The sequence below is a fragment of the Penicillium maclennaniae genome, assembly GCF_028827695.1.
Source record: "Penicillium maclennaniae strain IBT 15551 chromosome Unknown utg000003l:1.0-5670915.0:1.0-5674809.0, whole genome shotgun sequence".
In the NCBI taxonomy this organism is placed as follows: Eukaryota; Fungi; Ascomycota; class Eurotiomycetes; order Eurotiales; family Aspergillaceae; genus Penicillium; species Penicillium maclennaniae.
In genome coordinates, this window is record NW_026623215.1 from 1,438,082 (window position 1) to 1,450,152 (window position 12,071).

Consider the following 12,071-nt stretch of genomic DNA (forward strand, 5'->3'; position numbering starts at 1 on the left):
TCTTCACTCAACCTCTATATCTTTTCCTTTCCCCTCTGTTTCGCCATGGCCCAGATCCGTGGCACTGCGGGCTACAACCTCGGCCACCAGAACCCGTTCGGTGGACCCGGCAGCGCCGATGCCACCAGCGACCCCAGCCCACTCGACGCCATCCGCGAACAGACTAGCAAGATCGAGGACTGGCTGGACACCCTAGCCGACCCAGTGAAGCCGTATGTTCACCACCTCACCCCATGAACCACTGCTCCGTGGGAGCTTCTGCTCGACTGGGCGAGCTCCAAGCTTTCCCAAACAAGGGATCTCGAGGCATGCACTGACACCGTGTTCACTTTTTCCAGGTACCTGCCCGCGATCGGTCGTTTCCTGATCGTAGTAACCTTCCTCGAGGACTCGCTGCGCATTCTCACACAATGGAGCGACCAGCTCCTCTACCTTCGTGACTTCCGGAAAAGTAAGCTCTACCCCGACTGGACCCTGACCCGCACTCGACCCTGAGGGTCGCACACGTGCCTGTTTCTTCGCAGCTCAATTTTAACGATATATTGTTGGATTTAGTTCCGTGGGGAATCACTCACATGTTCTTGATCGTCAATGTTATCGCTATGTCCGTCTGTTCTGTTATGGTGATCGCCCGCAAACGCACCGAGTTTGCCGTGGCTGGTTTGCTAGGCGTTGTTATCTCCCAGGGCCTCGGATATGGACTCATCTTTGATCTGAACTTCTTCTTGCGCAACCTGAGTGTTGTCGGTGGTCTACTTATGGTCATCTCTGACTCGTGGGTGCGCAAGAAGTTCGTTCCCGCGGGTCTGCCCCAGCTCGACGAGAAGGATCGCAAGATGTATGTGCAGTTCGCCGGTCGCGTTCTGTTGATTTTCCTGTTCATCGGATTCGTCTTCTCTGGTGAGTGGAGCTTCTGGCGCGTCATTGTCAGCGGATTCGGTCTCATGGCTTGTGTTATGGTCGTTGTTGGCTTCAAGGCCAAGTGGAGCGCCATCATTCTTGTGGTGCTTTTGAGCGTGTTCAATGTGCTGGTCAACAACTTCTGGACGGTAAGTTTGGATTTTGGTGATAACACGCGCGTTCACTTGACTGACTATGGACTTTAGCTGCATCCCCACCACCCTCACAAGGACTTTGCCAAGTACGACTTTTTCCAGATTCTGTCGATTGTGTACGTGTTCCCCATACTTTTCCAGTCACTTCAACATTCTAATTTGTATCGCAGCGGCGGTCTCCTTCTCCTGGTCAACATGGGCCCTGGCCAACTGAGCATGGACGAGAAGAAGAAGGTCTACTAGTTTGGGGTAGAAAACAGACGATTCGCTCCTCTCTATATATTCCAGTGCACTCTCGCAATTCGCAACCGACAGAGAATCTAGCTACCAGAAGGAGAGCGGCGCCTGGGGCTCCCTCTCTATAGCACCTACTTCAAGAGTTCCGACCATCGGAGAGGTTCGCAGCGTATCCGTCTTGTATGGTTCGAGAGTGCATATCAAGAAACCATCACCACATTGTTGTCTCAGCCCATGTCTTCACTTCAATATTGCCTGTTTGCACTACCTCCAATCCTCACGCGAGCGGAATACTCCCGTCCTTGGCCGCACTCAAGTTGATCTTTCTTCTTTCCCTTTTTCAGCAAAAAAAACAAGACATGTCCCTGCACGCATGATTTCAAATATGGATCAATATCGAATCTATCACGAATAACAGTTGCATTGAAGCCATGAGTTCAATTTTCTATTACATCCGTTTCCTGACGTGTTGTGCCGTTAGACTTTTGTTTAGAGTAGTGGAGAGAGTTTACCAGGCACTAGGAACCTCTGCACCCCTGCAGTCAGCATTATGCTAAGTCAGGACGTTCTTACGCGCATATCTACCATAGTCAACTTGAATCTTGCGATAGTACAATGTGAATGTATATTTTTCACCTTCACCGGAAATTTGAGTCTCGGAAAATACCGAGATGCGATCTTGTTATGTTCTGAACTAGTTTCTTAGACATTCTATATATTCAGGTATGCAGCCAGGAGTGAGGTGGACACCACACTTTCTCAAAAACAGCGAGCTGTATCACTCGTGAACATTCCAGCAAATAGTTGATGTTCGGGTTAACATTGCAGTTACCGAGATTCAAATTTAGAGACGCGGTTTCATCTTGTGTCCAATTCTGGTTTTGCGAAACACGCTATACCGCTGTGAAGCGAACTAAACCAGGCACGTGAGGGGCGCGGAACGCGATCTAGTGGATTCGGCGTTTGAGGAATTTAAGACAAGGGAAACCTGTACATCACATCTGCCAATGGAGTAGTCATTCGGTATATATAAATTAATAGAGTTTAGTATTTAGGGAAGGAAATAGATGCGAATTTCAAGTTTTCCAAAGTTTCATCATGCTATGTAAACGCTATGTATGCAAACGGAACGAGGAAGTGATTATGATACAAGAAAAGGGGGTTCTAGGAATGGCAAAGAGGGTGGCTGAGAAGGAATGTTAGGAATAGAAAACAAGAAAAGAGAAAAAATACTGGGACGCCTAGCAGGCAGTGTGTATCTGACGAAAGCCGATAGGAATGAATGGTGTAGGTGGTAAGATTTGTCGCTGGAACGCAGTATCTTGCGTCGTCTTGCGTTGAAGCCTTGAAGCCAAGCATGGCTTTTGTTCATCGTTTGCTGTTCAGTTGCGCTGGTCCAGCCATGCACTTTCGGTCCCACAGGGAGATAATTCGCATGGGCGAGAGTAGAAAAAAAAAAAAGGAAAAAATGCTGGCTCTTTTGGTCCAAACGCCGGTTAATCAAGATCAAAGAATAGGATGCAAGGCGAGACAGGAGGAGTCGATGTGATGTGTAGATTGGTGGGGTTGGAGTTGAAGCTGAGGTTAAAGGTTGGGATGGGTGCAAGGTTGAGATTGAGGTTGAGGTTGAGGTTGAGGGAGAGCAGTTAGATGTCCATGCTCCAGCGCCAGGGGCGAATGCGTTCTAGCTCGCCCAAGCGGACTTCGTCGCGGGGCTCGTCGTTGATCTCCAATTGCAGCAGGTGAAGCTTTGGCTTAGGTTCCCGTTGCAAGGTGGAAAGGGTCTTGGAAATTTGTGGGCGAGATGTCACCTTCTCGCTCATTTCTGTGGACTTCGAGACCGGCCGCGTTGTAGGAGTATCGGGATACTTCCAAGATGTGCTGTAGGACTGATCATCAGTGTTGGCGATGGAGAACAATGAGTCGGATCGAGAATCACGAATGTGGTCGAAGTCGTCCGAGCCGACGCTATCGGAGCGTCGACGCACTTGAGTAGCAGAGGGCCGTCTCGGCAGTTTCTCTTGCATGACCTCTTGATCGAAGGCCTCATCAGTAGATCCTGTGCTGATCCTGCTGAGTCTGGTAGTATCGTATTCCTCACGATCAGCGTCTCGAGCAGCACGAGACGTGCGATCACCGAAGAATCCGCCAAGACTATCGCATGGAGATTCGTCGAAATGTTGCTTTCCTGCCATGACTTTCGCGCTGGGGGGAGGTTGCAGCATCCAGCGAGTCTCGGCGCGACTGGACGGCCCACTTACGATCGGCGGATGCAGATCGTTGACAGGGGCACTCGTGCGGTGTAATATTTCGAGGGTTCGTTGGGATCGGCACGCCCGCGACCAGAGAAGCCAATTGACGACCCGCGTACTTCCTGACCCCAAAGCGGCTCATCCTCGCGCTGGTATCGCATAGATTTCCATCGCTCATTAAGCGGGTGCATAAGGCGGCCAGTTTTGTCCTTCAATTGTGAGCCGTGGTCGGTATTCTCCGTGGTCCAGCTGTTGGTGCGTACATTGTAACTCTTTCCTCCTCGACGGGCCGGAGGTCCAGGGCCCAGAAGTATCTCTTCACGCCACCCTTCATTGGTGCTGAATGGGGTTGGCTGGGCAAATGGGCGAGGTTGGTCGGTGACGAGTTCCTGGTCCGCTTTTGCCTTCTCCTTCTCTCGCTGTGTTCGTGCTGCTTCCTTCCTGCGCTTCCTACGATCGCTGCTCTCCGCACATGGTGTACAAGTGGCGTAGTAGAAGACCGCCGACTGTGCGCCCCTGTAAAGCCACATCGCGTGGGGGTTGGCAGATTTCCTGCTATCAGTAAGGATGTTCCTCGAAAGGGATTGATCCAGAGATACGCTCACGACGGGCAATGAGCCCGGGTGACTTGTGAAATCTGACCCAGTATTGGTGTAGTTCGAGACACTGGAGTCCACATGAAGGGCGAGGGACGGGTCAGGGTGGGGGGGGCTGGTGGCGGAAGGACTCGGCAGTCGTGGGAGTAAAGATGAAGAACCCGACGACCAGCGAGGGAAATGAGTGATGAGGTACAGAGAAAAAGAGACAAGAGGGAGAATGGTGTGGAGGTGTAAGGGGAGACCCAAATCAGGGGAGGGGAATGGGGCGGGAAGTGTCACCTCGGCCAATTTAGCTGATTATTGGTTGCCAGGAATTTCTGCCTGTGCCCCTCTCTCGTCTCGACTTAAACTGCTTGCGGAGTGCGACTGATGCTACTGGGGCTAGTGTTCAATTTAAACCCCCGTTAGGCGCTTGTCTACAGTATCAAGCCTGACTCTATGTGATACATGTCGACCTAAACCCTTTTGCACCAGCACGGCCCAACAACTCGCGGTGTACGATCCATGCACGAACAACCATTACCCTAATGTGATCTGATCGGGCTGCATCGCCACTGCATCGCCACTGCAGGATGTGGTCGCGGTCTGATCAGATTCCCATCCCCTTTATCCCTGAATGCCCAGACGTTCTTCGTGGCTAGGCTTGGCACCGTCCCGCGTGGAGTGGACTATGCCGCAAACGGGTCTAAGATGAAAAGAATGAGAAAAAGCACTCAGGGGGGTCAATTAGAGATAATGTGTAGATTGATGAGCCTCGAAGATGATGCACAATGTGTCTGACAAAAGGTACGGTGTACATGCAAGTTCCTCGTAAGAACCACATTCCGTCGATTCCCTTTCTGTGCCTAGCGCCCAAGAACGTAGGGATGTTCCTCCGACCTATCCCCCAACCCCCGTCAGCCATCACCAGTCAGTGTGTCGCTGACCTGGAAAGCCGTACGGACAAGCCGTCTAACGCGGATCACTACACGACTAGGCTGACTTTCGCGGTAAGACAAGGCCACATCATGCATATCTCAACCAGTGCATCATGGCAAATCATCGTCGCAAGTCTTGTACTCGCAACTAGAGAGAGAAAACGAAGAAGAAAGAAGAGGGCCTGATGCCTGATGGTGGGGGGGGGGCGGTAGACCATAGAAAGCGATGACGATGAGATTCCGCTGGGGTCGGAGCGTCTCACAACTGCCGAGCTGGACAAGACATCGGCCCTCTCATTCGTCTGATTGGTTCATAGTATGCAAATGTGTGTTTTTCCCAGACCACCAACGCCAGCTCTGTCAAATCAAAGTATATGTTCATGCCGAATGCGCTCATGCATTCTTGGTGTCTCGGATCACTTCGCCCTTGACCTTGCTCCAGTCAATCTCTCCGTCGATCTTCTCGTCGACCTCGCCGCAGATGACAACATTATCTCCTCGGATCAGGTAGAGCCCGTGCTCAATCTGCGATGAAGGCTCATCATCATTGGGGTGCGGATGATGCGCTCAACGGTGTTGGTGAGCACAAGGTTGGTAAGTTGGTCGGTCGAGAGCAGGGTACCCAAAAGTGTGCGACCGTCCACGGTGAGAATCAGAACTCTCTCTATAAAGGTGGAAGAGGTTAGTTCACTGGATCGAAAACGTTCAGATAAAAGGAAGGTGCTTACTATTGATGTATGGTTGAAGCGACATGGCGGAGGATTGTAGGTGTTTACCACCGGTACGGATCGGGCTCAATTGTAGCCAAGAAGACACGACAATGTAATTGAAGCGATATAGAATGAACTGAAGAGGTCGAGAATGCTCAATGCGAATAGAGCTCGAGCTCTCCTAACTTCCCGCACAGGTCAATCGTCGTTCAAAGACTGCGTTACCAAGATCGCGTGGAGACGCAAGATGGCAGACACGATCAGGTCTAGATAGCTTCGTCAAGCTGAATTGATTGTCGAAGCGAATGACTTGCCTGCGTGCTGAGCACAAGCTCTCCTGCGCGAATCAAGCAGTCGATCCAAGGTCCCGCAGTCACCTCCGTACTGGCGAAGGCTGGATCAGACAACAGGCCCGATCAAAGTCAACCGTGCACAAGGCTTGTCGCAACGGATATTTTGCGGCGGATATCTCGCAGGAATGAAGGCAGGAGAAGCCCAATCGAGGCGCAGAGTTCAATTGATGGAGGATTGACAGGCGACTATCGCGAGGTCTTTGCCGTTGTTTGCATTGATTGACGTGGTCACGTGCGAGCTTAGAAGGTTCGTAGAACATCAATGTAGTTGGAACTAGCTATGTATGCTTTGCTTAACGACACTCTTGAAAGATCATTTCGAATAGGGGCAAAAGATTGCAGTTGGAGGTCGTGAAAAACATGCACTGAAGATTATTATAGCATGTGAGGACTTCAGGAGAATCAATACTCAACTGCAGAAATCTATTTTCTACTAGATCAAGGGCCAGTTTGGCTCCAACGTTAGATTTATGATTTATATCAATTCACTGTCTGTGCACGAGATCGCCTGCAATTTCTCATGCACACGAATCAACCACGCAATGCACTCATATCCAGTGGTACACTACTGCCTCTACCGGCACGGTATCTGCGCTCTCCACCTGTAAATGGCCGCGGCTTAGGAAGTAGACCGTCGCCTTGGAACTTGAACCGAGGATCGTCTATGTGGATAGCGTGTGATGACAGACTCTGAGTGCTATGTGCTGGAGTTAAACCTCCATTGGTCAGTGTATACGCACTGGGATCCAGTGCAGGGTGAGGTGAGGGAACTGGAGAAGGGCGATATGGTGCTTCATTTGCCGGAGCTGGAGGGGCTGAAGCTGGTGGTGGTGGAGGGGGAGCTGCAGGCGCAGCAGAAGGTGGTGGGTGTGGCGGTGGTGCCGCGGGTGAGCTTGTATTGTTCAGGGCACTGCGAGCGGCTAGAGCAGCGATGGAAGGCGGGCCACCAGATGGAGGAGTTGGTGGAGGAGGAGCTCCTCGTGTAGTGGTAGGAGGAGCGGAAGGCGGAGGAGGGGGGAGGGGCTGCTGGACTAGCTACTGGAGGTGGAGGTGGCGGTGCTCCAGAGGGTTTGCGAGATGCAGGAGGCGGCGGAGCCTTGCCTCCTGGTGGAGGTGGAGGAGCTCGTGGAGGGGGGAGCTTCTGGTGCACTCTTACCAGCTGCCGAAGATATCGAAGATGATGGTCTTGCCGCTGGTCGTGGAGGTGGTTTCTTCAATTGAGCGACTAGCGGGTTCACGGGCGGAGCGGGCGGGGACTCTGTAGATGGCGGTGGAGGTGGTGGCCGCGCGCCAGGTGGCCGAGGAGCTGTAGGAGGTTTTGGAGCTGGCGCAGAAGGTGCTCGGCGCGCAGCCTCGGAGTCAGACATGTATGGGGAGTCTCGAGTGGCACCTGTATCAACACCACCTCGACTGCGCAATTTGGGCATTCCACCGGCAAAAAGTCCGCCTAATTGAGCTGCAGGACTTCCCAATGTATTGTCTGACCCAGTCACTCCTTCACTATTGCTTCGCAATCTGCCAGCCGGGGGAACCGGCGGAGCGAGCCCGGAAGGCGGTTTCATTGCCCCTGGCACTGGTGGCGCTGCTCCGACAGGAGGTGCTACCGAGCCTCCTCCACTACTCGCAATGATCGGCGCGGATCTATCATTGGTAACAGCTTTCTTCAGACGAGCGCCTTTGTGAATATCGTTGAGCAGTGCACCCTATCTTCAAGTTAGCCACGTGCTCATGAGTTTTTGAGGCTTGTAGTCCATTTCAGACCGAGAGAAGCCTGTCTTCAAGTGACATACTCGATCCTTTGCTGCGCCTTTCGGTGGTCGGTTTGGCAGGTTTCCTGGAGGAGGCGGCGGGGGAGGGCCACCTAACCCTCCCGGCGGGGGCGGAGGAGGGGGCGGAGGGGGGGAGGAGGCATATCAAAGGCGTTTTAGAGACAGCACGTGCGAGTAGAGCTCCTCATAAGATATATCCAAGGGTATCAAGAGGTTGGGTGCTCCCTAGGAGAAAGCGCGGATGTGTAAGGCAGAAGCAAAGACGTCAGGGCGCGCAGTACGGGGCAGTGGACTGCGCCCGAAGTCTCCGCCTTGAGCCTCTCCTATCAAAAAAAAGGCTATCATATTCTCCATTCTAGGCCACCGCCACCATGAAACGAATTAGCTTGAGGGCCCAAGTGCCAAAGCCGCAAGCTTCTATCTGTCAATTATGTCAGTTTTCTACAGGTTCGCGCATCCCTGCCATTGCCCGATCCACCCCGACAAGCCGACTACCGAACAGCCATTCGCCGCTGCAGTCAAGACACAGCGTGCAATCATCGGCGTCCTCGCCGATTATTCTTGCGCGCCGCTATGTCTCTAACTCCTCCACACATGACTCTGCCATTCAGCAGGTAGCAGACGAGGCATCTGCGTTGCAGAAGTCGGATCAAGTGCCCTCAAACGAAGCGATTGTGGAGGTGCTCGCAAAATGCCAGAAGATCGCCGAGGCTTTGGTTTCGCGAGAAAATGGAAGCACTACATCGAACGACGAAGGCAATGCGATCTCATCGCTCTTGGACATGGAGGAGAAGAAGAGCGCGTCGACCTCGGCAGAGAGACGAGCCCACCAAGCAACCAGGACCGCAAAGCTGGACTCACGTCTCGCAGATTCGCTATCGCGCATTGCCACTGACCTCCTGTTGGACCAAAAGATCTTCATATCCCCCGAAGCACTGGAGCACTACACCAAGACCCAGACCCTCTTGCGACGAGCTGAGCACTTCCCCGAGATCTTCAGCCTGTATGCCAACAAGCCTGTCCCCGAGGCCAACAGCTCGCCGATCAAATATCTCAAGCCCAACCCCAAGAGCATTAACAGTGCCGTTCCCTCTGAACTAGCCAACATGGCTCTCGATGTCGCTATCGCGCAGAAGAACCTCTCTCTCGTGCTGGCGATCATCGACACCACCTTCTGCGCCCCCGCTTTCCACCGCGCAAAGGTCTTCCGCAAGGCCGGTATTCCCTTAGCTGGTCTTGCGAGTGCTCCAATTGCCTGCTATGCAGCTGCCACTTGGGCGGGCGCACTCCAGAATACTATGGATCCCAGCACGGCGACCGGAATTGCCTTTGCGGCGTCCTTGGCTTATGTCGGTGGTACTGCATCCATTGGTATCTTGGCTATTACTACCGCCAACGACCAGATGGAACGTGTCACTTGGATCCCTGGCATTCCCCTGCGGCAACGGTGGTTGCGGGAAGAGGAGCGTGCTGCTATGGACAGAGTTGCTGTCGCTTGGGGTTTCAAGGATCCATACATGCGGGGAGAGGAGGTCGGTGAGGATGGGAGAGTCTGCGGGAATTTATTGGCATGCGCGGCATGATTTTGGACAAGACTGAACTGATGGCAGGTATGGAATAAACAGTGGCAGCATGTACTAGACGAGTATGTAATTTGCCCGCCTATTATTTGAGCAGATGAAATGTACTATAGCAATTGTACTATATGCTTTGAAATGTCTAAATTCAGGTCGTACAGGCTTACGAAAAAGAAGTATGATCGAGACCAAGTCGTGAGTTCATTTTTTTTGTGGTCACTAAACTATGACACCCTCACTTCTCATTCCCTCTAGAAAACCCCAGCGCAGTAAAGCGACGGAGCATCTAGTAGACACGGTGGGGGGGAGACATGGAAGCCTTGATGACAAGGCTGCCAACGTTCTGCCAGCCCTTCTTGAGCAGGGAGACGAGGTAGTTGACAGACAGCATGAGGTTGGCAACAAGCTCCTCCTCGGTCATGCCGACGTTGCCGATGGCGACACCGAGGCAGAGAACCTTCTTAAGCTGGAACTTGATGGTAGACTTGACGTCGTTGACCTTGGCCTGCATGTCCTCGCCGTGACCGACGGGGGTAGGGAACTTACCGGCTGTAAAAGGATTAGCATTTGAGTTTTTCAGTGGTAGATTAGGACGGAAATTTACCCTTGGACAGACCGGGACCGAGCAGACGGGGAATCTGCTTGATCAGAGCCTCGGAAGCAAGGAAGGCATCGTACTTGCGAGCAAGCTTCTTGATGAGCTTCTTGTTCTTGTTGAGCTTCTTCAAGTCGTCGGAGGACATGGCATCGATGCCGTGGTGCTTGGCACGGTCAAGATCGTGCTGGTCACCAAGAATACTGCAAAAGGACTATCGTTAGTATTTTCCGATTGAAAGTATTGTTACACCTTCTTGTCGGCTCCTGCACTGATCGATGTGGCGATACAGGCATGTCCGACTTGAGAAGAGATGGCGAAGAAGAACGCACCAGATGCTCATGTTGGGGCGGGGATGGTGGGCAGCTTGATGGTGCCAGAGAAACGCTTGTCACGCTGGGGGTCATAGTTCTTCAGACCGATCTGAAGCTCGACGGTCTCGAGGAAGTTACGCTTCTTCTCGTTGAGAGAGTAGTCAAGCACCTGCTTGACATTCTCACGCACTCCGGCTGGTAGGAAGTTAGTGGGAGTTCGGGGTTCGTATGTAGATCAGCAGAAGCAAGCAACGTACCGACTGTGATCTTGGACATGATGGCGACAGTCTTCCTAAAGAAATTCTTAAGGTGTGGCTCTGCGCAAGAATGGCTTGGAGAGAAGAAAAGTAGTCCGCAAATTTCTCCGCTTGTGGGTGCGGTTCACTAAGCCTAAATGGGATTAGCGGTGCCCTAGAATGAGAGTCGCTGACTCATCCAGCGCGACCCCTCTCTACCAGCCTGAGAAATAAGGTGTGAACTCGATCTCTCGAATACTGCGAACTTATGTATTCAATGCAGCCACGTTCGTCTCCTGTATTCATTCACATCTCGGCCTCCATCTCCATCACCAAAGACACCACAGGAGATGAAATCCCCCGTCGGTTCTCTAACAATACGTCATCCCATGGTTCAAAGCCTGTTTTCTCATACAATTGCTTCGCACCAAGGTTGCCTGGCTCGGTCTGGACAGTGATGCTAGTCTTGGATGCACCGAATAGTCTAGATTCCTCCTCGGCCGCTTCGATAAAGGCCTCGAGTAGCCGACGAGCGTGTCCCTTGCGACGAGCATGAGGTAGAACAAACTTGCCCACGATCACATAAACGACATGAGCTCGTTTCAGAATGTCTGGTTCCACTGGGTTGGAAGGTATTTGGTATTTTCCATCTCTGATAAAAGCGTCCCAGGGTTTCTGTTTCGTAGTGTCACACTCGCTAGGAAATGGCACTGGGCCAATGAGGGTCGCGATGCCCACCCATTCTTTTCTGATGAGGCCTCGGACCGTACTAGGGGCACCTTCGGTCTGAGGTGACCATGTATCATTGATTTGATCATCAGGCTCAACATCGGAATCTATCACGGCAGCGAACGTCTTGCCGAGTGGGTTCTGGATTCGTGATAGCCATACATCCGAGGAAAATTGAGACTCAAAACTCATATGTCGATGAGAACGATTCTGGATCAACCTTTGAGACCATGTAGTCGGATATTCTTGTATCGGTTTGCGACGAATATGAGACGTACCGGGGAAATGGAGGTCTTCGGAATAAGGATGACCTCCCCTGAGTCAAGATGTGGAGCACTCATGCCAGACTGTAGAGATGGATGACAAAAATGCGGATCGACGTGTGGGATTGGGCCTATGGAGGTCCTAAAAAAGGTATTGTAGAAATGTTTTTTATGACTCAATTATATGGAAGAACACGATGTCACTTTGGTGTTCTTCGTGGCTTGCGCCCACCTCATAGTACCAAGGTGAGTCAAGAGAGTCTGTTGAAAGAAGTCCCCAAAGGCTTGCTCACAATATTTACCAAGATTTAGTATCTTCAATCCCCCCCCCCTCTCTCTCTCTCTCTCTCTTTCTCTCTCACTGTCTCGATTTACTTCTACGATTTCCATTCCAAAAGACACTAGTCCGTATTTGGACATGGTTCCACTGGCCTTTGCATGGTCCAGTACATTCGATAAATCAGC

The 12,071-nt window shown here is 52.0% G+C and overlaps 7 protein-coding genes across 7 annotated transcripts; 2 read left to right on the top strand and 5 right to left on the bottom strand.

The window, feature by feature from the left end:
* Nucleotides 1–45: 45 nt before the first annotated feature.
* Nucleotides 46–1,298, top strand: N7477_002652 (protein ERV29; the record flags this gene model as incomplete). The annotated part of the gene is made up of 5 exons (XM_056964315.1): nucleotides 46–212; nucleotides 339–451; nucleotides 556–1,049; nucleotides 1,107–1,171; nucleotides 1,226–1,298. The coding sequence occupies 5 exons, from the start codon at nucleotides 46–48 to the stop codon at nucleotides 1,296–1,298; spliced, it is 912 nt and encodes a 303-aa protein (XP_056824268.1).
* A 1,640-nt stretch (nucleotides 1,299–2,938) lies between these two features.
* Nucleotides 2,939–4,074, bottom strand: N7477_002653 (uncharacterized protein; the record flags this gene model as incomplete). Its single annotated transcript, XM_056964316.1, has 2 exons — nucleotides 2,939–3,497; nucleotides 3,554–4,074. The coding sequence occupies 2 exons, from the start codon at nucleotides 4,072–4,074 to the stop codon at nucleotides 2,939–2,941; spliced, it is 1,080 nt and encodes a 359-aa protein (XP_056824269.1).
* A 1,379-nt stretch (nucleotides 4,075–5,453) lies between these two features.
* Nucleotides 5,454–5,813, bottom strand: N7477_002654 (U6 snRNA-associated Sm-like protein LSm8; the record flags this gene model as incomplete). Its single annotated transcript, XM_056964317.1, has 3 exons — nucleotides 5,454–5,585; nucleotides 5,633–5,724; nucleotides 5,789–5,813. The coding sequence occupies 3 exons, from the start codon at nucleotides 5,811–5,813 to the stop codon at nucleotides 5,454–5,456; spliced, it is 249 nt and encodes an 82-aa protein (XP_056824270.1).
* Nucleotides 5,814–7,154: 1,341 nt separating this feature from the next.
* Nucleotides 7,155–7,911, bottom strand: N7477_002655 (putative proline-rich, actin-associated protein Vrp1; the record flags this gene model as incomplete). The annotated part of the gene is made up of 2 exons (XM_056964318.1): nucleotides 7,155–7,826; nucleotides 7,885–7,911. The coding sequence occupies 2 exons, from the start codon at nucleotides 7,909–7,911 to the stop codon at nucleotides 7,155–7,157; spliced, it is 699 nt and encodes a 232-aa protein (XP_056824271.1).
* Nucleotides 7,912–8,263: 352 nt separating this feature from the next.
* On the top strand, nucleotides 8,264–9,475 carry N7477_002656 (uncharacterized protein; the record flags this gene model as incomplete). Its single annotated transcript, XM_056964319.1, has 1 exon — nucleotides 8,264–9,475. The coding sequence occupies one exon, from the start codon at nucleotides 8,264–8,266 to the stop codon at nucleotides 9,473–9,475; it is 1,212 nt and encodes a 403-aa protein (XP_056824272.1).
* Nucleotides 9,476–9,755: 280 nt separating this feature from the next.
* On the bottom strand, nucleotides 9,756–10,212 carry N7477_002657 (60S ribosomal protein uL1; the record flags this gene model as incomplete). Its single annotated transcript, XM_056964320.1, has 2 exons — nucleotides 9,756–10,018; nucleotides 10,074–10,212. 2 exons carry the CDS (start codon nucleotides 10,210–10,212, stop codon nucleotides 9,756–9,758), a joined length of 402 nt encoding a protein of 133 aa, XP_056824273.1.
* A 708-nt stretch (nucleotides 10,213–10,920) lies between these two features.
* On the bottom strand, nucleotides 10,921–11,535 carry N7477_002658 (GNAT family N-acetyltransferase; the record flags this gene model as incomplete). The annotated part of the gene is made up of 1 exon (XM_056964321.1): nucleotides 10,921–11,535. One exon carries the CDS (start codon nucleotides 11,533–11,535, stop codon nucleotides 10,921–10,923), a length of 615 nt encoding a protein of 204 aa, XP_056824274.1.
* Nucleotides 11,536–12,071: the final 536 nt, after the last annotated feature.